Source organism: Botrytis porri (genome assembly GCF_014898465.1).
Source record: "Botrytis porri strain MUCL 3234 chromosome Unknown BPOR_001, whole genome shotgun sequence".
Lineage (NCBI taxonomy): Eukaryota > Fungi > Ascomycota > Leotiomycetes > Helotiales > Sclerotiniaceae > Botrytis > Botrytis porri.
In genome coordinates, this window is record NW_024066075.1 from 3,714,967 (window position 1) to 3,740,739 (window position 25,773).

The following is a 25,773-nucleotide window of genomic DNA, read 5'->3' on the forward strand; positions in this document are numbered from 1 at the left end:
TTTAAGGTTATGGATGATTCACGTACTATAAGTTGATATTTATCCTTATTGTCGCGCAATTTCTATTTTTGGTTTTGTTGTTGTCGTCGTTTTTATTTTCATCGTCGGTTGTTGTTGTCACTGTCACTATTGCTTTTGTCGCTTGCAATCACGACATAAAAAGTTAATTCGAATTTGATATCATACCCACGCACAAATATGAGGTCTCTCCTCATCTCCTGCCTTTTCCTGGCCCCCATCCTCGCAGTACCAGCACCTTACATCGTCACAAGTTACGTCGAAGTATCCGTATACACCTACGTCGAAGCCGAAACCCTTCTCAGCACCACCTACAGCGCCAAAGTCGAAACACTCACCCATGGCGTCGTTCCAAATGCGACTCCCGTCACAAATGCTATTGAAACAGTTACTGACACATCCGCCTATGCACACGTTACCATTGTCGAAGTAGTTCTTCCACCCGGTAGCGGTTCCCGACCAACTTCTACCTACGATTACTATGCGACAACCACTGATGTCCGAACCAGCTTCGTGGTTCCGATAACCTACATTCCATATCCCAGTTGTGTGGGCACCGCTCAGAACTGGACTTATGTAACCAACGTTCCGATCTCCATCCCCACGATCGTCGCAAATGTTATTGCGCCTTCGGTCCTCACCACTTCGGTTTCAAAATATACATACTACGATGATAGCGTGAGCGTCAAAACATACATCAACGCCATTCTCAACCCCACTGATGTGGCTGCCGATACGTTAGCCAGCGCTTCCGCAAACTACGAACCCTACTCTATGAGTTACTGCTACACCCCCACCACAACATGTACCACCATCCTCTCAACCGTAACCTGTACACCCACATGGCGATATCCCAGCTACGACTCCTCGAGCGGCGACAGCAGCTCTTCATACTACGATTCGTACACCTGCGACTACTATTGGTGCGGCAACAACGCGATTATGCTCATCGCCATCTGTGTACCCGTCGGATGGGTCGTACTCTGGCTCCTCGTTGGACTTTTGGAATCGTGGCTTTCGTTTAAAGGCATTATGTTGGGGATGAATCGGAAACGAGGAGTCCCGTATGCCTGGTGTTGTATATCGATGTTTTTTCTCTGTTGTACGGGACCCACGTATAAAGCGAAGAGTGTGGAGGAACAGGAACGCTTGAAGACGCAGTGGAAAGAGATGGGTGCGGGCAAGAAGTTGGCGCTGTGGTTGAAGTGGGGGTTTAGGTGGAAGTATCCGGATATGTTGGGGGAGGAACCGGAGAAGAATAAGAGGGCTTTTAGAGAGGGGTGTTTGTAGATTTCGCTGTTTATGTTGGATCTCGTTTCGAACGGTGGAGTTGCTTCATTGTTTCGAATTCAATATATACATTGAGTTTGCTCTCAACTTGGTAATCTGAAGTTGTCATTTCGAAGGGGTAAGAAATGAGAATTTCCTAGATGGACGATAATTTCATGATGACGAAGTCGATACATACCAAAATAGTTTAGATATAGATAGACATAGTGTCTAATTTTTAATTCAATGTGATTAGCACAACAATCATTATCAATCATGTTCATTCAAAAATACCTTGCCCTGATTGCAGTATATCTTCTCTGTCCATTTTCAACCCCAGACAAAGAGTCACCGAAGTATCATAAATAAATGCAATAGCCCTCATCACACCATTTCAATCCCCGCTCTCTACCGTCCCCCAAATCAAAAACTCAACCCAAAACTCCCAAAGAAATCTGCAAAGTCCTATGCTCAAAAATGATATATATAGCCCCTTGAGAAACCCATTCCCTCACCTATCCTTCATACGCCGTATACATTTCTCAGCCTTTAATCCCATCAACAAGCAACAGAACCTCAAATCATCTCCTTCATATAACCTTCACATCTAGACCATTTCCAACTGAAGTGAGTAAGATCAATCCATAATCCCATGTCCAATCCCATAACAGCCGCTCCAAACCCCCCCAAAGTTTTCCAGAATAGCGCAGAAGTCCCCAAAGAAGTAAAGAAGTGAGATACCATCATTAAGATCATCTTTAATCATCAACTGTCTTACAACTGTATACCTTATCATCAATACAAATTACAACCTCAACCTTACCTTACCTCAAATCCTTAATCCTCAAATCCAAGATTCCACACCCATAACAACAAAAAAATCGAAGGTCCAGAATCTATCCATCCATTCACTCAAAATAAATACAACAGAACAGCGCAACAAACCTAAAATAGTAATCTTACGTTCCGCAGAATTATACTCTACTCCAGGAGAAGCCTCAATACCTCTCAACTATCCAGAACCTACCCTCCAGATAAAATGATGATATCCCTCGCATTTATTCATTCACCGAAATAGTAATAGTAACAGTAAAGCGTCTTCAGCGTCTTCCTGCCTGCACTACCAATCGAATCCCCGTATACTGTATACCTAGCACATCTGCAACCTAAATAAGTGGCACTCACTCTATAATCGTCGCATCACTGATCTTCACTTCACTGCGCACGCAGCAAGCTGGAGTTACCTACCTCGTACTCCGTACTCCATACATAATACAAAACTCAAAGAGAAATCGAAAAGGCAAGAAGATTTTGTGTCCGATTACATGGATCGAAGAGCACGAGCACAATATGCGGCGCATAATCCTAATAGCATTTTATCAACGGGGCCAAAGGAGAAATTTACGAGTCGGTATGCGGTTCCGAATCATCCAGCTAATAATGGAAAGCCATAGAGTTTGGTTATAGGTGGAAAGTTCAATCCACCGATGGGAAAAGACTTTTTGGCTGCTAGGATAGGAGGAGCGGGCTTTGGTGGAAGGTGTGGTAGACTAGATGGACTTGGTACTGTTTTTGGTGGTGAGCGTTCCTACTCGGGCGGGAGACGAGCACAATCGGATGGCGGATTGGGTCGTGAGCGTAGAGGCAATGAACAGCAGCAGCAGTTGTATAACACAGGAGGAGTGAATAGACTAGGTGGAAGGCCTGGAGGGTTTGGTGGACCAGGTATCATAACTAAAGGAGTTAAGAAGATTTTGGGTAATGTGAGTACTGCCTAACTCAACCTCTTGTATCAAGAAAATGACTGCTAACAAATACCTCTGAAAATTCTATATCTCGTTGTAGTAGACATGCCAAGCGACGAAGAATCGCATCGGCTAGCTTGCAGATCAGGAAGCTGGGGCGTTTGAAAACTTGTGGTTATGAAATTGCATATAATATGCACAAGCGGTACTTGTGAGGAGCAAGACAGACGCAATTGATAGGAAGAGTATATTGGGTTTAAAATTTCGAATTAAATCTACCATCTCCCCCACATTGCCACCATATAGCAGTGAGACAGTGCTTACTACCAGAACCGTCATTCTGGTCATCAATCACAAACTATGTGAATTGACTTACCATTCAATGCAAGCCACATCACTCCTATCTACAGAGCTCATCCACACATCACGTGCAAATGGATACGTGGCGCGAGTATGTAAGACGGTGATGTACCCATGATCATACCATCTCACCACTAGAGAGATGTGAATGAATAGAAAGTTGATTTGTTGCACATCTCATTGTTGCACCGAGTGATGGGATGAACTTGTCCCGCTAGGGTAGTGAACTGGCGGTGTGGTGATGCGGATTGATTGGGGATGAATGGTTCTAGTGGAGCTTGTGTAACATGCATGGCGAGACAGAGATGTATGATTTAGAAATAATTTGCATTTCCAGCATAATCTCCTTTTGTGCCTGGGAATGCACCAACTGGTGCTCCATTGTTATCCTCATCGGAACTATTGTCCTCTTCGTATGTATCTGCTCGATCTGGCGGCGCTCTCATGCTCTCAAGGACTTGATTGTCAAGACTTGGAGGGTTGTAAGATTTTAGTGTATGCATTTCCCGTCCAGATGGTAGTGCTGAGATGAGCGTTCCAATAGAAGGTACGAGCTGTGTACCAATCTACGCTAGTCATTAGTATTCAGGAATACAGAGAATAGAAGAATGTAGCTTACAGTGTCGTTCATTTTCACCCATTTCTTCTCCAGCATTTCTAGAACTCTACCCTCTTCCGCTTTCCCGGCATCACTTCCCCAATCCTTCCCCTTTTCAACTCTACGGTCCTCTCTTTTCTCTGTCCATTCTTTCCTCAATCTCCCGAATCCCATTCCAGAGGATTTCTTTCCATCATCTCCCACTAATATACCCAGCTCACTCAAGCCAGCTCTCAGCCATCCAATACCATCACCTGTCTTTCCCCCTAACTCCGCATCCACTCCAAAGAACCTGCAAGCTTTTCCTCTTCCTACTCTTCGCAAGTCTTCCACGTATTTCAACAACTCAGAATCGACCTTTCCCTTTCCTCCATTGCCCATTCCACCTAGCATGGCTACAGCATTACCCGCATGATCGGCGGCAGCAAGACACAATCTTGCAAACAGATGAGCGCGAACTTTGGGCATCTCAGGAGCTTTAATCATCCATTCTTTATCATTTTTGTTACGATCTTTTTGCACTGCTGCTGGGTATGGATCATCTTTCAAAACCGCCAGTAATGTACTTTCGGCCAATGCTAAGCTACTGAGGGCACGAAAAACTGGGTTTGAAATATCAGGACAAGGGGGTGGAGAAGTAAGACTTGTTGAGCGAGAAAACAGATAATTATGAATCGAACCAGCTGCTAGTAATTGCTCTGTAGCAGCTTTGATACATGAAGTTCTTTGGTCAGGCGATGGTGACGCTGTCGCAGATGAATAGAGTGGATGTAATGAAGATCTTGAGAGAAGAACATGAGTGTAGGCTAGTGTTGAAAGAACGAAATAAACTTCATATTCCAAACTCTGTATCTTTAACCTTGGAATTTCTCTGCCTGGTATTGGCGGATCTGAAAGAGTTGGACGCCATTCTAGAGTTGGTGTTGAAGTGAGGATGATATCTATATGTTCTGCTCCGGGATCGAATTGAGAAGAAATGCCAGAATTGATGGCTAAGAGATATGGGATGTAGTTGTTGAGTGCTTGGAGAATAGATGAAAGATTTGAAGATTGCTGCGAAGGAGTAAGTCGTTTGTGCTTCTTCAGCACATCACGAAGAACCCCTCTGTAAGTACTTGCGGCCAAAGGTAGTGAGGGATGCGAGTCGCTTGTGAAATATGATGAGAACGAAAACGAAGATGTTGTGGGGAGCTCAAGTGGGAAAGGCATGATTGAATATGTTCATGCGAATCAGTAGAATGCCTCTGGACGCTGCGTGAAGTTGAATACTACCACTGCACGTGACTCTATGATACTTATAATGCGCGTTCGTCAATGGTGGGACTCTTTGTTGTTGTTGTTGTTGGATAGTAGGTAGTCGTGTAGTTATTGCCGACTATCCTAGCTTCATCAATCTGTATCAGACGAATGAGGATATAAATTGGAAAGTCAAGGAGGAAGGGGTGGTGGTGAGAATGCCATTCATATATGGTCGGACCGTTGTTTTGAATTTGGCGGGGCAATGATATTGAATGCATTCGTGGCATTATGAGATGACCGTAGCAATTTAACCTTAACCTTACCTTTGTCCCACCGCAGGTATTATTGATTGGAGTTTAACCTTATAAAATGCGATCAATTCATTTTCATCTACGTCATCTTTGTTACTAGAAAATGCTGCTTGTTAGACTGGATAGACCACCACCAAGTAAAAGTAAGGAATGAGATCCAAGAGTAGGTAAATTTCCATTCCTTCATTTCTTCATCCTTAAGAACAATTGAAACCAAATCCACAATCGTCGGTACTCGAAAACACATTGAATACTCTTCTCATATCAAATCCAAGCTTCAATCCTCTCTATCTACGCCATTCACCATGTCTGCGTCTCAGAATCAATCCTCACTCAACTCTACCCCCGCCGGTACAACTTTTGGTCCCAACTCGGGCGCACCATCATCCACAGCCACTCCTGGTATGTCAGTAGGATCGGCTACAGCAATGGGTCATGGCGATCATCCAAAGGATAATGCAGATGACAGCAATGCCAAATTATCGAGTTCCAAGGTCGGACCTCAACAAGAGGATTTGGATGGAGAGCAAATGAGAGCCGCAGGTGAAGGAGATGTCATGGCTGCTCAATTCGACAAGAAGAATGCTGGATGGGGAGAGGAGGGTAGTTACACAAGTGATTTGGATAGACAGAAGGCAGAGCAGAAGGAGGCTAGACAGAAGGCAGAGCAGAAGGAGGCTAGAGAGAAGATCAAGAGTCAACGAGAGCAAGGCATCGATGTAGATGGAGGAGCAGGTGGAAGACTCGAAAACGAAGGGTTGAGATCCGTTTGAGGCGAATTGAAGACCTAAATTCAATCCTTTTAATCATTTTCGTGGTGTGTCCACTCAGAATTATCGTCGCTCTTTGTGCAAAATGTGATTTGCCATGATCCCACAATCTCACAATCCTACCTTGCCATATGGTCGTGTATTATATCTGTCAAACGACCCAAACTCCGTCGCCATGCCCGAAATTTAAAGCGACCATTCCCTTATGATATCAAAACTCCATATTTTCCATAACTTGATCCCCAACAGAACTAAGAGCTGAAGATGCCTCTCTAGTAGAAGGCGTTTCTTCAATCTGCTTTGGTATTGGTTTCATCCGATCTGCCCACTCTTTCACACTTGTAACCTCTCCTCCCTCGACTTTCACTATTCGAGGTTCGGCAGGTCTTCCTAATAATGTCCCATGATACCGTGAATCCTCGTCGGTTGTGTTATGCTTCTTTTTGAGAGCTATATTATTTAGTTCCTATTCACAAACACATGAAATCAACGAGGAAAGATGTAAAACATACCAGTAAGGTAATCTTCTCCTCCATCTGCTAACGCAATCCTCCTGATCTCTTTGTTCCCTTCCCCCATGGCCCAGGCTATAAATCCTTCTACACCTCTCATATCTTCCTCGCCATAGAATTCCTGTTCTTCTATTGCCTTCTCTGGCATAAGAGCTCCACAATCTTGCATGGCCATTCGTACATCTGAAATTGTTATGTCGAGATCCGCATGATTTAAATCGGCATGCGCTGCTGTTGATTGCGCGAGTATGTACATATAACGAGCAGCTAGATCGGTTATGGTATCAAGTACTGAGGATCGCGTTGAGTGATAGCCTGCTGCGCGGAGAATATGTAAAATACATGGTCGAAGGAGGGCATGATGGAGAGCTTGAGGTGTTGCCATCTTAAGTTTTTTCGATTTTAATGACGGAAAGGTCGGGATCAAGGTGCGGAGAGACTGGATATTATCATGATTGCATGTCGCAGAAATTATGTAGTTGATTAAAGAGTAATTAGTAAGTCTCTTGTATTTCACCGTAAAGCGCAAAAGGTGAATGCGAATTCCCATTTGTCGCATAAGTGAAGTGAAATGGAAAACGCGGTTGCGCGATTGTGCGATTGGGCTTCCGTACAATTTTTGAACTGGAGCTCCTTCCATTCCAATCGATCAGTTCAACATCTTATTAAATTCTTTAGATTCCACAGAACTACGGCAGAAAACGAACAAAGTCTTGTTTTGCGAGTTTTATAAAATTCTACTCCCACAAATCTTGCGACACCAATAAACTATCTTAAAAAGGGCGCACAACTACGAGGATAAACCGCCATTATGAGCGGCCCATACAAGTTAAAGTTGAGTCTCAAGACAAATGGAGGAACGAACGCATCGCCGGGACCTTCTACACCTACCACACCATCAGTTCTTACACCTGGCGGATCCAGACCGAAGATAAAACTCAGCAGTAAACCCGCGGGATCACCCCCTCTTCCATCTGCGTCTAGCTCATCGCAACCAAAACCTACAAAAGCAGGTCGAGCACCCAAACCCACACAAAAGCTCGCAGATTCACGCAAGAGAGTTAAGAAGGAAGATGACAGTGGCGATGAAACTATCTCTGTTATACCAAGGAAACCAAACCTTCACGATGAACCTGCGAAGAAGAAAGTCAAGATTAGTATCAAGCCAAGAACGCCTTCTATGGCTGGTATCAATAATGGACTTCCAAAGACACCGCTGATGATGAAGGCTAAAATCAAGGGCAAACCACCGAAAAGACCTCTTGGAGAAGGTTATGACTCTGAAGCCAGTGATACGGAAAAAGATCCCTCCATCGAAGAAGCGTTTATCTTCCGAATGGTTCCCGGCGACGACTGTGACTACTTACGAACATGCATCGCCGAGAAAAAAATGGGTCTCAATCCAAAAGTCGGAGGCGCAGATGTGCAAATGAAGTTTTTTCATGCCGAAGGTAGACGAGCTGCTGTTACTATCCGTGGAAATGTGTATGCCGCTACTCTTGTCGACTTGCCATGTATTGTTGAAGGAATGAAAAGTTGGGATAAAAGAGGATGGTATAAAAGTGCGGATATTTGTCAAATGCTTTGGATTTATCAAAGAGTCGAGAATGAAGATGAGGCCAAAATTGCTCCATTGCCAGGAATCATTGATCCACAAACTTTCCAATATCCACATGGTCTCACTGCTCCAATGCATTTAGCACGAAAACGGCGTTTCAGAAAACGTATCAGCAGAACTGCAATCGAGGCTGTAGAGGAAGCTGTTGAGAAACTCTTTGAAGACGATCGAAAAGCTGTATCTTCAGAATATAAAGTTATTTCGCCAGAAAGAGAACAGAGTAGTCAAGTGTTTAGTCCAGAGAGCTATGGTGACGAAGGAGAAGACCAGTATTCCGAAGATGAAGATGCTGAAGGAGAAGCCGACGATGGTGGTTACTTTTCTCACGTTAACAACGGCGATGGTGTCGCATCTGGGGATGAAATTGGCGGCGATCTCGAAGCTGATCTCGCAGCAGCAATGGAAGCCGAATTGGAAGCAGGAGCAGGCTTTGAAGATATTGCTGCTACTCCTATGTCTATGTCAGGTGTCGCTGCCACTCCTATGTTGTTAGGCGACACCCCGGCTCCTAACGAAGAAGATGACAGCGGTGATGAATCAATTGAAGATGGGGAAAGTGGGGATGAAGGAAGTGAAGCGGATGATGTTGATGACGATGAAAAGGCACGCCTGGCCCAGCTCCAAGAAGCCAAAGAAGATATTGTGGATTTGGAGAAACAGATTGAAGGTCTTCAAGCACAATTGGCAGCTCAGAACAATCCAATTCTACGCAGGAGAATCGAAGATAAGTCGAGAAAACTCAAGGCTGAGTTGGAGATCAAGAAATCTTCGATTGGAGAGGCAGAGGATGATTAGACACATTTTAAGAGGTCACTAGATATTGGGTTTATGTACCTTTAGGCGTTTTCACAGAAGATGGGGTGGGACCCAAACAATACTCGGCGCTGGCTGGTTGTCTCTGCTTGGGTTGGGCAATTGGCGCTGGGTAATCTTGGAATGGATGGACAGCTCAAAGCATTGTCTCAATTTGGAGTTTGAGCTGGGTAGTATTGCATGGCGCCATGCTGCAACGGTGCATTTCAGGTCGGGGAAAATGACGAGCTACTATCAAATGGATAGCCTCATGAATACCACAAACATGTTGATCGACATGATGATAGATGCCTTATAATACAGATTTTTGTCTATAGTATCCTTGCACGGATGTGATATAATTTTACATCTTTCCTCGTCCCGTAGTGCCCAATCTTCATGGCTCTAGCCGTGTCAATTGCATATTTTCTTGACTTCCACATCTCCCTTTTGCTTTATCCTTTTTAACACATGCCATCCTATATGAAGATTCCTCATTAAGCAGCGCTTCAACATCAAAGCTCACAAAGCTCTCAAATAATCCCCCACGAATTGAGCCCAATTCGCAACCCATTACCCCAAAGGAGTTCATCGATTTTGCCGCTCATCCACAACCTCAAATTTACATTCCCTTCAAGTAATTACCCTCCTTGATCTTCGCGCGACGCTCTTTCCTCATCGCCTTTACCAAATCTCCTCGTTGTTCTAGTGCGGCTTCGCCTTCACTGGACAAATCGACCGATTGTTGCTGCAGAGGAACCTTTACTTCGAGGAGAGAGGTGTCACCTGAGAGGAGCGCGCGTTCTTCTGCCTTCCTGCGGGCTTTGGCGGCGGCACGACGGAGTTTTTTAGATTTTGCTAGGGAGGGTGTTAGTCCATTTAAGATCAATTCGGCAAGAAGAGCAGAGGGGTGAAAGGATAGGATATGGGAATAGAATGGATAGATTAGAAAAACATACAGAACTCATCGCCTCCCGCCGCGGCACCCCCATCAGCAGCTTTCTTCTCGTCTAAACAGTGCCATAACCATTCTGGATATTCCTCTTCTTTTAACGCGACGGGATCATCTCTTCCTTTGAGGAAATTGAGGCCTTGGAGGATGGTGCCCGCGGGAATGCTGGATGTAGGTAGGGGAGTTGGTTTTTTGGTAGGGGAAGGATGGGAGGAGATTCCTTGGGCGGCGGGGGAGGGGGGGAGAGGGGTTGAGAAAGGTTGGGCTGCGCCGGTGGAGGTTGCGGTTGGAGGGCCGGTGGTGCGAGGAGAGGAGGGGGTGGAGCTCAAGAGGGGGGTGTAGGAGAAGAGACGGGTTTGTTGGGTCAGAGGGAGGGACCGACGGGTTAGACAGCGTGAACAAATCATTTCGAGGGAGGATGGGACGTGGATGTGATATGCTGGATCATTTCTTGTGCTGGTGTGTATGGAGATTTATTTTTTTGGAACAGCTACGGGTACCTGGATGGACCGGGTATGCTACTGATATCAAATTCTTTGGTGGGGGTGTTGGGTGCTGCGTGGATATGTAATGGAAATGGATTATCTATTTTGCTGTGTCCATGATTGGGATTGAGAATCACATGGTGAATTGTTCATGTAAATTATTGAATATTATCTAAACAATTACTAGAATGATATTGTGAGGTGGGTAAGACTAGATGTGATATTTTCAGAGTCAATACCGAGTTAAAATTCATGTTGGCTATGTCATTCTCATACATCAAAATCACAAGTTTAGGGAAATCCACTGGTTGTACAATGTTTCATATTTACAGTCCTCTTAGTAGACCTTTCTCAGGTCTCTATTTTTGGGACAAATGCTCTGAAGCTTCCTGGATTTTGGTATATCTTCAGTGCTTGACTCCAGATATCCTGCCTGTCTTAAGCCGCACTGAGCTCATTCAAGCATAACCCTCACCCGCCACGATTCCACTGTCGCCCTGTTCTCACCACTTACCCCCCCTCGCCTCTCTCAATAAAGCCCTCATGACATGTCTATTAAGCCTTGCTGAAATGGTTTTGTTGCTCGAACAGGTAACCTTTAATCTTGGACTCCTTCAATAACTCGAAATAACGATCTGAGAGAAAGAATTAGCCTCAAGATCTATGGAAAGTTCCTCGTGGGAAGCCAGCCATTCTTGCATAGTTGAAGGAACTAATTCCACTTCAAAAGAATCCGTAGATTATCCCAACATAATAATATCAATCCTCACCTCTTAATGCACCACATTTTTCCAAATGATTAACCCCCTCCTTATAATAACATTTTCCCAATTCCTCTCTGACCAACCGTGCCATCATGCTTTTAACCCATTGTTCCCTGATAATCGCATCTTGTGCTTGCTTCAATCGTGCTGTATCATCATAATTGACACCATCGAAAGTTGGAGGAACAGTAGGTTTCTTCGCGAGAAATGCGGCAGATTCGGGAGTTCGTGCCATTGTACAGAACTTAAAGTATGGGTATGAGGAGGGTTAAAGGATCAATAGGTATATGGTCGATCGAGTATTGTAGATCCAATAGTAGAGTTGAGGTGGTCGATGTCTCTCACAAATGTGTTTGTAATGAAGCTATTTTGATTGTTTGAGCTCAACGATGAAAGTCACGATTTATTATGGGTCGGGTGAAATTTAGTGAATGAGCAAGACTTGCCGAACTTGCTTCGACTCCTTCACTGTATGAAATGCTTAACTAATCACTCAAGCTGATAGACCCACTCCCTCGAGACCCTGAATCCACTCTCCAGATAAAAACCTTTTATCACTCTAGCGCAATTGAAGAAAAAAATTCTCGATAAGAGCTTTTCTTCAAACCTACTTAAACTTTTCACTCTCCCAAGTTTTTAGTTTTCCTCCTTCAATCATACATCCTTTTCAACTCATAACTTGTATCGATTCATCAGTTTTTTGATTAAAAGATATCAAATTCTTCATATTCTTCTTCAAAAAAACACTCAATTACTTCATCTTCCTCAAGAAGTAAATCTTTCACAATGGCTAAGACCAAGGATACCAAGGTTGCTAAGGCTTCCAAGAAGACTGAGGTCAAACTACCACTCTCAACTGTCAAGAATGCGGCAGTTGTTAAACCATCCCAATCAACAAAAGCTAAATCTAAACAGACCGCAAAGGCTACTGCCACCAAGGCCGCTAAGCCTGCTTCAAAGCCAGTCAAGAAGGCTGCCACCCCATCCTCCGACAGCGAATCTGGTTCCGACTCGGATTCTTCTGAATCTGAAGAGGAGAAGCCAGCACCAAAGGCCACCAAGGCTAAGGCTAACGGCAAGGCTGCTAAGGTCGAGAAGAAAGAGGTAGAATCATCCTCCTCTGACTCCTCATCTTCGTCTGAATCCGAAGATGATTCCTCATCATCTGAATCAGAGACTGACTCTAAACCCACCGCAAAGACTGCCAAGAAGGCTGCTGCTTCTGAGAGCGAAGATAGTGACGACTCAAGCGACTCCGAATCCGAGGAGGAGGCTAAGCCAGTTGTCGCTGCTGCCAAGAAGGTTCAAAAGGTTGTCGATGCCGGTAAGGCAAAGGTCAACGGTGCCGCTAAGGTAGTTGCCAAGGCTACTGTAAGTAATATCAATCCTTCCAATAATCTTAGCATAACTTGGACTGCATACTAATATATCTATAGGAGGACTCTGATGACTCCGATAGCTCTGACTCCTCCGAGGAAGAAGAGAAGAAGGAATCTGGATCTGACTCCGACTCTTCCGATTCTGACAGCGAGTCTGCCAGCGAGGCTGAGGCCGAGGCACCATCCAAGAAGCGTAAGGCAGAGGAAGAGCCAGAGGCTTCCACCAAGAAGTCCAAGACTGAGGAGACTGTTGAGGATAACGGAAGCAAGAACTTGTTCGTTGGTAACTTGAGCTGGAACATTGATGACGAGTGGCTCTACCGCGAGTTTGAGGAGTTCGGTGAGATCAGTGGTGCTCGTGTCATCAGTGACAAGGCTACTGGACGCTCCAAGGGTTTCGGATACGTCGAGTTTGTCAAGTCCAGTGATGCTGCTGCCGCTCTTGCTGCCAAGAAGGGTGCTCTCATCGATGGTCGTGAGGCCAACGTTGACTTCTCCACTCCTCGTGACACCACTGCACCAAGAGAGCGTGCCAACAACCGTGCTGCTCAATTCGGTGATGCCAAGAACCCACCTTCTGACACTCTTTTCCTCGGTAACCTTTCCTTCGATGCCGATGAGAACGTTGTTGGTGAGGCTTTCGGTGAACACGGCACTGTTGTCAACGTCAGACTCCCAACTGATCAGTAAGTTAATCCTCATCCTATCCTCATCTACATGTACTAATAATCACTAGGGAGACTGGCAACCCCAAGGGTTTCGGATATGTTACCTTCGGTTCCGTTGAGGATGCTACTGCCGCCTATGATGCTATGATGGGTGCTGATATTGCTGGTCGTCCAGTCAGACTTGACTATGCTACTCCTCGTCCAGAGCGCAGTGAGGGTGGTGGCTTCGGTGGCCGTGGTGGTGGCCGTGGTGGCGGAGGCCGTGGTGGCGGACGTGGTGGTGGACGTGGTGGCTTTGGTGACCGTGGTGGACGTGGTGGTGCTCGTGGTGGTGCCCGTGGAGGACGTGGAGGCAGCACTAACCGTGGTGGCTTCGGTGACTTCAAGGGAAAGAAGATGTCTTTCGAATAAGCTGATGATATGATATGAGGGTTACCATTGTCTGTCCGTACTTTGTCATATGCTGAGTATTCTTCTCGAAGATGCTTTCATATTGATATGTGGGTCGTTGGCTTTGTGGGTTGTGGGCTCTTGACTCTACTCCTCATGGAGAATGTGGCTATTGAGACATATCTTCTTCTTTCTCTGAATTCTTTCTTTGGAAGAAAAGTTTACAACTTGTGGGCTTGATTTACGTGGTCGTAGGCTTGTGGCTGTCCCTTTAGGCTTTTTGATCGGTTCATTGGGGCGTTTAGGTAAAAACATTGTGGTCTATGGCTTTGAACATTACGAGGTTGGGTATGATCCTTTCTTGTATCTTTGGATACCTTGAGAGGGGACCGGACTTCATGTCGCTTCTTCCCGAGGACATAGTGTAAAAGTTCTTTCTTTGGTTGGGTGGAATGGTTATGACAAATATTACCCGGATCTTTGCGAAATGTCTCGCTAGACCAACTGTATTATATGGTGAGTAATTTGCAACTAGTACCCTCCCTTGCTGTTGCTGTCTTGTTTTAAAACTCAAATACAATAATACTTTACATTACCTTTTCTTTGATATGATCTGTGAGATGTGAACTGTGAATGTATCTCAACTCCACTTGCAAGCTATGGTTGTGGTTAATGATCCAACAGAATTCCGCTGTTGTTCTAATGGGTACCAACGGTTGATTGATGGTTGATTATTCGATAGTATCAAAGACCAAGTAGATCAGAATCTAAATTCTCATAGTGTCATCAAACTGTCTTTTCTTTCCTTCATCCTTCATCTCTCTTAATCATCTATAGATTCTTTTTAGTTTTTAGTTGTTCCTATCTCCTTTACCCTCTGCTTCTTCTTGGCCTGCGCTCCTCACTTCTCCCTCTTTTCTCTTTTCTCTTTTTTCCTTATGTTCAATCTATCTTTCTCTCTTTATAAGTTCCAACTCTTGAAAATGAACAATGATACATAGAAATTACGTTATTCCTCATTTCATGGATCTCATTAATCTCATTAGTTGAGGTCAGGAAGTTAATTGGGAATCTAGGATAGAAAGATTCTTAACATTTTAAGTTTTTGATTGGAGTTTTCTTTTTGATGTTATGTAAGATTTTTTTGGTTGAGAGATGAGAGAGATGAGGATGAAGGGGAGAAAGGGGGAGGAGAAATGCTTGGTGACTTTTTGAGGGTTCTTGGGAGAAGGGATTGTTATGATTGTGTTATGATTGTGTTATGATTGTGTTATGATTGTGTTATGATTGTGTTATGATTGTGTTATGATTGTGTTATGATTGTGTTATGATTGTGTTATGATTGTATTATAATTGAAGTTGTTAGTTTTACTTTTTAAGGGGTGATGTTTTTCAAGCGATCTATGATACCTTTGTGTTATGGGATGTATTCTGCATTCCAATCAATCTCGCAAAAACAAACATATACTATAATCATTCAAATCCAGTATTCTGAAAATAGTGAGATCTTGCATTTATTTAGGTGCACTTGATTGGATGGCAGATGGATTCTTCTACTTGACTATTGGTACATATCATTGATCAATCGCAAATGCACCTTCTTATTTTATTCTCAACTGTCAACATAATCCTTCTTGTTATTACTGTAGCATAGACTCTCCCATTCGCTATCCAGATATTAAAGAGTGCATCTCAACAAACAACGACAAATCATACCATGCTTGAGAATTCAGCCTGGTTGTGGTGCTTCTTCACAACCTCACTCTGCATCTGCTGACACTAATAGAGCAACAGATTTCCTCTTAGCAACAACAAATTGTTATACAATCGAAAACTCGGCTTGAATGTAGTACTTCTTCACAGCATCACTCTGCATCTACTTACATTAGCAGGGCGAAACGTATTGCTTTCTTGAAAGAGCTGATTTGATAGCAGAGTATGCTGCTTCCTGCGGGTGGTTGGATTCTTCAATCTCATACCATTGGGGAACCTGGTTGATGTGTCTGCATACCCCGCTACGATGGCAAGGCGTATAATAAGGCGTATGTGTCAGCAGACTCAGCCATGATGAATGGGTATAATAGAGGTACATGGAATTCTGAGAAACTAAAACGAATTATTTCTTGAGTCGTTTTGATTCATACGCAGTTTTTATTAGTCGGTGGACACTTTTATGACACGATGTCAGAAATTGTGTGCATCTGGCGATAGCGGTGCTAGAATGTCAACGGTGATCATCAGCTGTCCCGTATGCTCTCATCAACGATGCAACGACTGCCATGTTGAGTGGATCGAAACTCCACAACGTCATTACATGTCTTCATCACATTCGACTTCAAATACCAGGTCTACGAGAGCCGCAGGATCCAGAGTCCGGGATAGAGGCAGTAGCAGAGGGAGGGAAAGCGGAAACGGAGATGAAGACGGTCAAAATCAGCAGTCAGATGTCGTACTAGAGTCTACGATCGATTCAGCCATCAACACGGCATTGTTGCAGGACGCTGAGATATCTGATTTGGCTGGGTTAAACCCGGGCTTGATCCCTCAAGATCCTGATGCATCTAAGCCGCAAGAGGGTAAAGTCAAAGAATTTGATACTGATCATTATAAGTTGAATATGGTTGGCACTACTAAGAAAAGCGCTAAAAGTTCCAACGCGGAAGAGAGGATTTTTAAAGGAGGTGGCATTTCCAGCCTCAAACAAGAGTCTTTGGACTTGCAAGGCCCTCTGAATTTGCAAAGCCCTATGGATGTACCAACATTCTCCGAATGTGCACTTGACCTCTTCTAAAGGGCCCCACTTCCTATTCTGAAGATATTACCCTTCTTGAACATAGAGTCCTCCAGCTAGGACAAAACACCTTCCAGAAAATAGAAGAAGATGTCGAGAGTAGGCGATACGTATTATCGTTGCGAAAGTTGGGTTATGGAACGGAACCCTTCACGCCTCTTAGTGCAACTTCTGATCAACAGCTCAGAATAAACGACTACATGCAGGCTCTGACGTCAGTAAGTATAGAGACGTTATCTTCAATAATAAAAGGAACGCAATTGCTACAGAACGAATGGTTCTGTAACAGCTCCACGTATAATAATATTGTGGCAGATAAAGATCGTCCAAAGGTTCTCAATGTTCGACCGATTAGTATGCCCAGCTTATCACTACTGCTCGAACTTCTCCGTGAGGTGCAAGAATTCATTCGGCAAGAAGACAATCAGCGACGAGACTCGGTTTTAGAGGATGTAGCAGAGATATTATTGCACATGGTTGTGAGTCTTAGCCTGGGTATCCCTCAAACCGTTTTGGCTGTGAATAAGCACAATCTAGAACGACAACAAGATATCTGCCATTTGTTGAGCTCTATTCTAAGCGTTGTGCATGTCGCATTACTATCACTTGTCAGGCCGCATTTTGATAATTCTGGGTACACACCGAGCAGGTCATTAAGTGATGGGTTGCACATCGAGTGTCCTGGAGGTGCATTGTTCTTGGCAGCCCGACGATTGAAGTGTTGAAACGGTCTCCTCAAGCAGCCCGTTTGGGCAATGAGCTTTATTCCCAAAAGTTCGAAGTTATCAAAAGTTGAATGTGATAGATTATATCTCTCTTCATCTATAGATCATCTTGCGGAGCTATGGGGTCCCCTGAAACTTAATTGTACCGAGGCATCGACTGCCTCGTCGATTGAGACTCATGGCGGTAGACTTCTGAGTGCCGAGCATGACACATCTTCAATTCAACCATTGGAGTCACAGGTGCTCTGTCATTGGTCTAGTTGGATGGAGACGAACTCACTCGGAAACACAACTCCCATTGATACCACAAAACTCCTCTTGATTGGCGTAAGAGATATTTCACAACCTGCTAGAGAAAGTTTAAGCTCGCCCAGATTCGACGAGAGACCTTGGCGTGATTGTCCTGACCAATATATCTCTCAGCCTCGCCACCGCGAATTCGAACTTGGTACTCGCCCTTCCAATTGAAAAATTATAAAAAGAACTACACAAACCTCCAATAGTCAATATTTAACAATTACCTTAGGAGTCACATATAAGTTTGATGCGGGCTGGAATTTGAAAGACGTGATACTCGAAGACTGGGTCCACGCTGGCAAAACGGATGCATCACATACACCTAATCCATATTTAATGGATTGTCTTGCTGTATTGCATTTTAGTTGCTGTTCTAATCATGCTCGAAGGATTAGCTTATGGGCACTGCTCAAAGATCTTGTTATTAGAGGGTATCTCTACTAGAACTTCGATAATGCATTGGAGAATTCTGGGGACATTGTGAGGTTGCTTGATGGATTAATTTCCGTTGATTCGTTATCCTCAATTTGGACAACGATGCCGGTAACCCAGAGGAAGCTTCTGATATTCAGTTTCAAAGATACTAAAATTCACAGGGATTGGAGACGACAAAAACTTACAAGCATGGGATATTACTTCTTTGAATCGTAATGATGGCAGGAGACTTGTTCCTAGGTAGTCCTATTTTGTCAAGGATGATAGCAACTCTGCTACGTTCGCCGTCATTACAAGAAGTTGCATAAGATACAGTCAAAGTAATGATCAAGCCCTAACAGATACCGTTCTTCAAACCCCACTGTGCATCACAGCAGCACAGAAAATAAATAGGAGTCTCGCGGCTTCCGAAAAAGATGCAGAAACGCAAGATACTCAGTCAAGCTCGTCGGCTACGTTCTCATTCAGATGGGCCGTTAATCGGTCTCGAGCGACTGGTGCTAAATTTCGTCAATCGGCAGATAGATATCAAACCATGAATAGTGACTCCCGGCAACCACCTCCTGCGGACCAATTTGATGCAGAAAAGAAATTGCTAGAGCGCATAAACAGAACCAGAAGGGAAGACAGATAGGATCTGATGCGGGGATCACAACCGTCATTCACTGGAAATGATCCACCCATGTTAGCTTCCCAATATCCATCCAACCATTCATCCCAGCCCCAAAAGAGTCCAAACCCCAAACCTTACCATCTGCAACGCTCAGCCTTGAAGTATTCCCTTATCCTCCCTATACGCAACGGTCTAGGCCAAAAGTCGGGAAACTATCTTCAGAACCAGCAACTCCTCTTGATCTCACCTTGCTTACCAATAGAACCACTTTGTAAGCCAAATGGGAAAAGGTTTCCCGAATGAACCTGATTCCCGAGCCTAATAGGACGCATTGCTCCTTTGAAGGAAGATTTGGGTCCGCCTGATGTGGTTGAATATGTACGGCCGGGTAATTTGACAGCATATCAGAAGTTAGCTACTACTTATATTCATTAGAGTTTTTCTACGTGGATATTTTTTGAGGGACTCGGACGACTTAAAAATTGGTATAGATTCTTCGTTACAGTAACAATAGTATTTCCTAACCCTGACCTCTAACCAGGTTATTCAGAACCTATTTTAGAGCTTAGATCTGATCATCTAGGGCTTCTATACCCTATACTAATAGGGGTTTTATACACATAGTAACAATAGTATTTCTTACTCGGCGATATCTAGATGATATATAAGGTTCTATGGTTCAGTGTATAAACCTCAGGCCTCGCTCCTGAGTACAAATCATAGTCTCAAGACCTGAACTACAGTGTGATGCTTCTCCTGGTTGTGATATCTTAAAGGTCGATTCGAAAATAGGAGGATGACGACCGGATGCCAGATACGGGGAAATCATCGGTCATGTACCCCACGAAGTCTAGAAGTCTTGATGTCAGTCGAAGGGCTAGTGCTGGTTAGTTACCTAGTAGTCAATTGTAAGTAGTAGGATGATTTTGTCCTCTTTTCTTTTCTCTCCTTCCCTTTTCCTTTTCCTTCTGTTCTTCCCATGCTCGGAGTTTCATTCATCGTTACAACCAATCGTCCCAGACTTCATCTCATTTGTCCAATTTAACCCTTTTCCATCTTACATCTCATCCATTCGAGGAATCTCTCGTGCACAACAAAAGCATAGAAGCCATCATGTTTTCAAGGCTGCGATTCAAGTTATCTCGAGTCCTAAGTCCGAATAAAGAAGATACGTTGTATGAAAAGATCAACGATGCCGAGAAGAAAATCCAATCCAATCGCAATACCGAAGCGAAGAAAAATATACACCCGTCTCCAGGAAAACGTGATACATCCGTCGACAGTCTAGAGAGAAGTCGTTGTCTCCTCAATCTACTCAAGAAAAATCCGAGAAGTGATAATCTTCCAGCCTACTTCCCTACTCAAACATCACGCCCAAATTCGGGACTTCCTGATCAACAAAAACCATCCATTAAGGGAAAAGAAGTTAAGAACGAAAGGCCTCCTCCTTATGATTTACCTGAAAATATGGGTTCGACATCTCGTCGTCAATATATCAGGGGGTTAATCGAGAAGAGAAAAGCCGAAATCCGAACGTTGGAACAACAATTAGAGGAAGAAACTGGAAGCGCGATACCTTTATCCACAGATACAACTTTGCGGATTGGAGAATCTTCATCTTTGCATGTAACTTTGCAGAGAGAAGAGACACGAGAAGAAAAGAAGGAAGAGATTCGGAGTACAGATTTATCTCCTCATCAGACAACAGGAATAACGCAAGATATAGAATATTATATTCAACTCTGCAATAGAACACGGGATATTATGATTAGAGATATGAAGCTGTTGCAAGAATTTAAAAATAAGACGGGTTTGGAAAAGGAAAGGGAACGCGAAAGACTGACTCTTCAACATGATTTGAGTGTAGAGGATGCCTTGATTTATTGATGTAGTCAGCGAATATAGAGACTCAAATTCGAAACTCGAAGTTCATAAGAATTATCTTCTTTTTATTCCCACCTAGCCAAATTCCGACCATTTTTTGTCAAGCAGCTTGCTCCTCCGGGGCATTGATAAAGAAGAAGGATTTTCATTCCTATCGCCAGGATTTTTTTTTTCGAAGGACACTCGTCAGTCAAATCTTACACCTGTTTGACAAAGCATAGGCAACGATGGCTTTAAAAATTGCTAAAAGATCGAAATGTTGAGTCACTACCTCTTTGGACTTACTATCGAATGATGTCTCATTCCGCTGTCAATACTGCCTTGACAATAGTTCCCCTAAATGATTTTTGGATCTTCATCATATTCCTTGAATGAATTTGCATTCTTTGTCATCATTCTTTAGATGATAGAGATGGCTTTCTGGGATATAACTCTATACTCTAGGGGCTGCATCATTGCCGTCATGACAAGGATGTTAAAAATGACTTCTTTGTATGGATTCGATAGCCCTACGCTCTAGGATTTTTGAATATATGGTGAAAAAGACCAGCGAGGAGAAAGCGTCAGTATGAACAGCAGCGGAACGGTTATTGATTTTGTTGTGGAAGCCAGTGTGGCGGTAAGAGCGCAGTGATATACTAGAATGGATGAGGATAGCTATGGAGGTTTTCTGTTTGTTGGCAGATATCGTGAACTTACTGGGGAGCTTGGTGGATTTGGAAGTATTGAAAAAGAATCACAAACTTTGGAAACTGTCATGTCCCGGAAAGAAAGAAAGATGTGCTAAACATTAGAGTAACTTCTCTATCGACCTACGCTACAAGTCAGTGTAGATTGAACTGAAAGATTCCATAGAGAATGACAACTCCATATGTGATTGAATGCGACAGTTTTCCTTTGCGGTGTAAAAAGCCAAAGATGCAAGCTGAATATTTACTCACACTTGATAATTCAAAACGACATGGCGATAATTTCGTGACCCTAGATTCTTGATTGATTGAAAACCATTCATGAAATATTCAACAGATCCAACCTTTTCGAAACAATCAAACCATTTGAACATCCCCAAAAGATTGAACAAACAATCCAAACTCACAAAGCACCTCAACTCAAACCCTCCCACTCCTCAATACCCCCAAACCAACCACCGCATGCACAGGCGCATACCCCCGATGATCCGCCTGCCCCCCCCCAGCCCTCCAACACACCCGCTCATCCACAACCGCAACACCACTCACCGCTAGCACAATCTATCCGAGGGGTTTGTAATGCCGGTGGTAGGAGGCGGCGTACGTGGAGAGGTTTATGAAGATGTTGCGGGCGTTGTGGATGGTGAGGAGGGAGGCGAGGAGAGGGAGGGGGGCATGGTGGGTGGGTTGTTGGGGTTGAGAGGGGTTGGAATTGGTTGTTTGAGAGGTAGTGGGTTGAGAGGTAGTGGTTTGAGGGGAGCTGGAATCGTTTGCTTTGGGGGTGTTGAATTGATTCTCCTGAAGGTTTCGAATTCCTAGATAGTATTTAGTTATCTACGATATTAATTCAAATAATGTTTAAACTATAAAGTTCAAATCAAGAAGCTGTGCAGCAATCAAGCTTTCAATCGGGTGTAAGCGCCAAGATGCCGCGTGAGATAAAGATATTTTCAACTCTGGGGCGTATTGTAGTCTGAGTGATATGGGACAGCTTTAATGGATATGAAGATATATTATTCAAGGACGATGATGATTAGTTTGGACTTACTAGTAGGTAGTGGGTGAGGTTGTCCCAGAAGAAGGTGCTAGCCTGAATAGGCATATAATGTATTATAAGCTCGACGCCAAAGCCCTAAGGGGTATGGCTGGTCCAATGGTAACCATGTCCATTCTTTATAAAATCCATTCTTCTGTCCCAAGCCGGCCGAGCAATTCCATACATTACCCGTGTAAAGCTTCTTTCTTATCTACTGGAGCGGAAATATCCCGATTTCATTGACTGACCATTAGCGACACCATGTTGATTACATACAATCTAAATACAGCTGAACCTGAATATAAGAGTATAATAATTTCGAGGCCTAGATGCCTGTATAAAGGGGTTTCTTATATAAGGGGGTTAGACAATAAGATATCAACTCCAAATAACTTTAATCTTTTTTATTAAAATATCTTAATAATGAGCTTTATTAATGTTCTATAATCGTTTTAAATTTTAATTTCTATTATATATAGTTTTTCATTATATAATAATATCTCCTTAAATCCTTTTATTATAGTTAGAATTCTATTATTAAGTTTTTAAAGCTTTGTATTGTTTATTTATATAAGAGATTTAAGAGATATTATAATCAACTTTTAATGTTTTATAGGCTTTTAAATGTTAATAATAATAGTAATAATGTTATAGAGGTAATTTTAATATTCTTAGAGAGTTTCATATTAGATTAATAATTTTTATATATAAAAGTATTATCATAAAGAAGATTATAAACTCTTTTATAAAGGTATACTCATTTAGATTAAATTTATAATATTAAAAAAAAAGAGGTTGAAAACTAAAATTATACCTGTATAAAGGGGACGCCCGTATGGCCCGTGCCCGTATAGACAGGTTTATTTGTACATCGAACATTAATATCTTATTCACCAATCCTTGGGCGTGGAAATGTATCAAATGTACGAAATGTGTATGACATATAGAAACTGAAGCTCTTCATACTTTACTATACTTCATCCAAGCATCATAGCTTACACCGCATCAACAATTGTCGACCTTCCATATCAAGATTGAAAAAGATGGAGAACTGCATCGCCACTTTATTTATCCACGGTACCTTACCTTCACACGATACCACAAAAGGAAGGTTGATCGTGAGCAACATTGATAAGGTGTGGTAGGACTTGGAGACATGGGGTAAAGATTACTCGTATTGCCTGTTTTGTACATGAGCCACTACCCTTGAGCTACCTTGGTGAATACAGAGCTAAAAGCTAGATCGAGTATTCATTAGGAATAAATATGTACACCTCTCATTCCCTCTTCCTCTTCCTCTTCGAAAGAGGTAGACTTCTCTCTTCACCTGCATCAATCAATTAGCCATCATGGTGACTTCAATTGCCACGTTTGCGGCATTTCTTGCAGTCGGATTGGTATCGAGCTCTCCGATCAAAGCTCGTACTCCATATGCTGTGAAGGAAACTCATTATCCACCACCGCAATGGCAAAGAGTGGGACCTGCTCGTTCAAACCATATGATTAATCTTCAGATTGGTTTGAAGCAAGGTCAATTCGATGAATTGGAACGTCATCTTTATGAAGGTATGAATACTTTTCCTCGAAACCCCAAGGAAGTAAGCAATTGAGATTGAAAATTGACTAATAAACTCATAGTCTCTGATCCTGATCATCACCGTTATGGTAAACATCTAAGCGTTGATGAGGTGAATGATCTTGTGAAGCCTACGGATGAAACCCATAATCTCGTTCATGAATGGCTTCAAGACAACAACATTGAACCGGCCTCTCTAGAATACAGTCCAGCTAAAGATTGGATTAAAGTTACCATCTCCATTGAGGATATTGAAACTCTTCTCGACACCGAATATTCAACATATCAACATGAAGATGGAGAATACATCGTTCGCACTCCAGAATGGTCTTTACCTCTTCATCTCCATGATCACATCGAGACAATTCAACCTACCAATTCTTTCTTCAAACCACGCGCTATAGCAAAGACAATGAAGAAAATCAATGAAGCCGCAGAATATCAAGCATTGGCACCATCAAACTACAAACCTCCTACCGTTGGACAAACGGCGGCAGATGTATGCAATGTCTCATCTGTAACCCCACTTTGTCTTCGAACTCTTTACGGTACCGTAGACTACAAGGTTCAAGCCGCTGGGAAAAACGAGATGGCTCTTACAGATTACCTCGGCGAATCTAATAATCGGTCTGATACCAAACTTTTCCTTGAACAATATAGACCTGAAGCCGCATCAGCAGCATACAGTTTTGAGGTTCAAGTTATTGCTGGGGGTAATAATGATCAAGGACAAGCAAATGCCACAGAACTCAAAGCTGGCAAAGATCTTGAAGGAAATTTGGATTCGGAAACTATGTTAGGAATTGGTTATCCAACTCCATTGATTGCTTACACAACTGGAGGTTCCCCTCCTTTTACTCCAGACGAGCAAACACCTGCTGATACTAATGAACCTTATCTTGCATGGTTACAATATGTGCTCAGTCAAAAGAATCTCCCAGGAGTAGTAAGCAACTCATATCAAGATACTGAACAATCTGTCCCATACTCATACGCCGTTTCCGTCTGCAAAGGTTTTGCTCAATTAGGAGCTAGAGGTGTATCCGTTCTTTTCGGATCTGGAGATAAAGGTGTCGGAGTAGATGGTACATGTATCTCGAATGTAGACAACAGCACTACCTTCCTCGCCATGTTTCCATCTACATGTCCGTACGTCACCTCCGTCGGCGGAACCAAATTCATCAACCCCGAAGTTGTCGCCACCGATGCCCGCAATGGCTATGTCTCCGGCGGCGGATTTTCCCGCTACTTCCCTCGTCCTTCCTGGCAAGACGCAGCCGTAAAACCATATCTCGCCTCTCTCCCGAAAAATATCACAAGTTTCTTCAACTCAACCGGTCGTGCTTTCCCGGATATCGCAGCTCAAGGATACGCATACGTCACTGTTTGGAACGGCACTACGGTTCATCTCGATGGTACTTCGGCGGCTACTCCTACCGCGTCGGCTATTCTCGCGCTCATCAATGATGCGTTGATTGCAGCGGGGAAACCAACCCTGGGTTGGTTAAATCCGTGGTTGTATAAGAAGGGATTTAAAGCGTTCACGGATGTGACGATTGGATCAGCAAGTGGATGTGGTACTAATGGGTTCCCGGCAACGAAGGGTTGGGATGCGGCGACGGGTTTTGGTACTCCGGTGAGTTTCATCTTCTATCCGGTTTCTACTTTCTTTATCAACTTTTTGCTAGAGTTTTAGAGTGATACTAACACAACACAATAATAGTATTTCCCCAAAATCAAAAATCTCGTTCTGGGCTCCGGAGGTCATGGATATAATTGACGCCGAGGTTTGTGGAATCAGTGGTTTCAATATCGTGGTTTAAGTGGATTTACTTGGATACTGATGATTTATTTTGG

General features: G+C 43.3%; 11 protein-coding genes across 11 annotated transcripts; 7 read left to right on the forward strand and 4 right to left on the reverse strand.

The window, feature by feature from the left end:
* Window positions 1–198: 198 nt before the first annotated feature.
* Window positions 199–1,308, forward strand: EAF01_001007 (uncharacterized protein; the record flags this gene model as incomplete). Its single annotated transcript, XM_038909257.1, has 1 exon — window positions 199–1,308. One exon carries the CDS (start codon window positions 199–201, stop codon window positions 1,306–1,308), a length of 1,110 nt encoding a protein of 369 aa, XP_038776163.1.
* A 2,398-nt stretch (window positions 1,309–3,706) lies between these two features.
* EAF01_001008 (uncharacterized protein) lies at window positions 3,707–5,199 on the reverse strand (the record flags this gene model as incomplete). The annotated part of the gene is made up of 2 exons (XM_038909258.1): window positions 3,707–3,958; window positions 4,012–5,199. 2 exons carry the CDS (start codon window positions 5,197–5,199, stop codon window positions 3,707–3,709), a joined length of 1,440 nt encoding a protein of 479 aa, XP_038776164.1.
* Window positions 5,200–5,845: 646 nt separating this feature from the next.
* On the forward strand, window positions 5,846–6,313 carry EAF01_001009 (uncharacterized protein; the record flags this gene model as incomplete). The annotated part of the gene is made up of 1 exon (XM_038909259.1): window positions 5,846–6,313. The coding sequence occupies one exon, from the start codon at window positions 5,846–5,848 to the stop codon at window positions 6,311–6,313; it is 468 nt and encodes a 155-aa protein (XP_038776165.1).
* A 208-nt stretch (window positions 6,314–6,521) lies between these two features.
* On the reverse strand, window positions 6,522–7,207 carry EAF01_001010 (uncharacterized protein; the record flags this gene model as incomplete). Its single annotated transcript, XM_038909260.1, has 2 exons — window positions 6,522–6,760; window positions 6,823–7,207. The coding sequence occupies 2 exons, from the start codon at window positions 7,205–7,207 to the stop codon at window positions 6,522–6,524; spliced, it is 624 nt and encodes a 207-aa protein (XP_038776166.1).
* A 426-nt stretch (window positions 7,208–7,633) lies between these two features.
* EAF01_001011 (uncharacterized protein) lies at window positions 7,634–9,235 on the forward strand (the record flags this gene model as incomplete). Its single annotated transcript, XM_038909261.1, has 1 exon — window positions 7,634–9,235. One exon carries the CDS (start codon window positions 7,634–7,636, stop codon window positions 9,233–9,235), a length of 1,602 nt encoding a protein of 533 aa, XP_038776167.1.
* A 619-nt stretch (window positions 9,236–9,854) lies between these two features.
* On the reverse strand, window positions 9,855–10,591 carry EAF01_001012 (uncharacterized protein; the record flags this gene model as incomplete). Its single annotated transcript, XM_038909262.1, has 2 exons — window positions 9,855–10,090; window positions 10,192–10,591. The coding sequence occupies 2 exons, from the start codon at window positions 10,589–10,591 to the stop codon at window positions 9,855–9,857; spliced, it is 636 nt and encodes a 211-aa protein (XP_038776168.1).
* Window positions 10,592–10,973: 382 nt separating this feature from the next.
* Window positions 10,974–11,840, reverse strand: EAF01_001013 (uncharacterized protein). Its single transcript, XM_038909263.1, has 2 exons — window positions 11,440–11,840; window positions 10,974–11,304 (listed from the first exon to the last, which is right to left on the reverse strand). The coding sequence occupies exons 1-2, from the start codon at window positions 11,666–11,668 to the stop codon at window positions 11,225–11,227; spliced, it is 309 nt and encodes a 102-aa protein (XP_038776169.1). The 5' UTR covers window positions 11,669–11,840; the 3' UTR covers window positions 10,974–11,224.
* A 379-nt stretch (window positions 11,841–12,219) lies between these two features.
* On the forward strand, window positions 12,220–13,891 carry EAF01_001014 (uncharacterized protein; the record flags this gene model as incomplete). Its single annotated transcript, XM_038909264.1, has 5 exons — window positions 12,220–12,270; window positions 12,349–12,537; window positions 12,634–12,804; window positions 12,870–13,498; window positions 13,549–13,891. 5 exons carry the CDS (start codon window positions 12,220–12,222, stop codon window positions 13,889–13,891), a joined length of 1,383 nt encoding a protein of 460 aa, XP_038776170.1.
* Window positions 13,892–16,043: 2,152 nt separating this feature from the next.
* EAF01_001015 (uncharacterized protein) lies at window positions 16,044–17,386 on the forward strand (the record flags this gene model as incomplete). The annotated part of the gene is made up of 2 exons (XM_038909265.1): window positions 16,044–16,622; window positions 16,664–17,386. 2 exons carry the CDS (start codon window positions 16,044–16,046, stop codon window positions 17,384–17,386), a joined length of 1,302 nt encoding a protein of 433 aa, XP_038776171.1.
* Window positions 17,387–19,844: 2,458 nt separating this feature from the next.
* Window positions 19,845–20,618, forward strand: EAF01_001016 (uncharacterized protein; the record flags this gene model as incomplete). The annotated part of the gene is made up of 1 exon (XM_038909266.1): window positions 19,845–20,618. The coding sequence occupies one exon, from the start codon at window positions 19,845–19,847 to the stop codon at window positions 20,616–20,618; it is 774 nt and encodes a 257-aa protein (XP_038776172.1).
* Window positions 20,619–23,689: 3,071 nt separating this feature from the next.
* On the forward strand, window positions 23,690–25,696 carry EAF01_001017 (uncharacterized protein; the record flags this gene model as incomplete). The annotated part of the gene is made up of 3 exons (XM_038909267.1): window positions 23,690–23,906; window positions 23,979–25,552; window positions 25,640–25,696. 3 exons carry the CDS (start codon window positions 23,690–23,692, stop codon window positions 25,694–25,696), a joined length of 1,848 nt encoding a protein of 615 aa, XP_038776173.1.
* Window positions 25,697–25,773: the final 77 nt, after the last annotated feature.

Excerpts from the sequence above, each read along its gene's own strand:
- EAF01_001013 (XM_038909263.1), bottom strand. The coding sequence starts at position 11,668 with ATGGCACGAACTCCCGAATCTGCCGCATTTCTCGCGAAGAAACCTACT. Across the intron at positions 11,305-11,439 it reads AAAATGTGGTGCATTAAGAG|ATCGTTATTTCGAGTTATTG; the intron begins GTGAGGATTGAT and ends TCTTTCTCTCAG.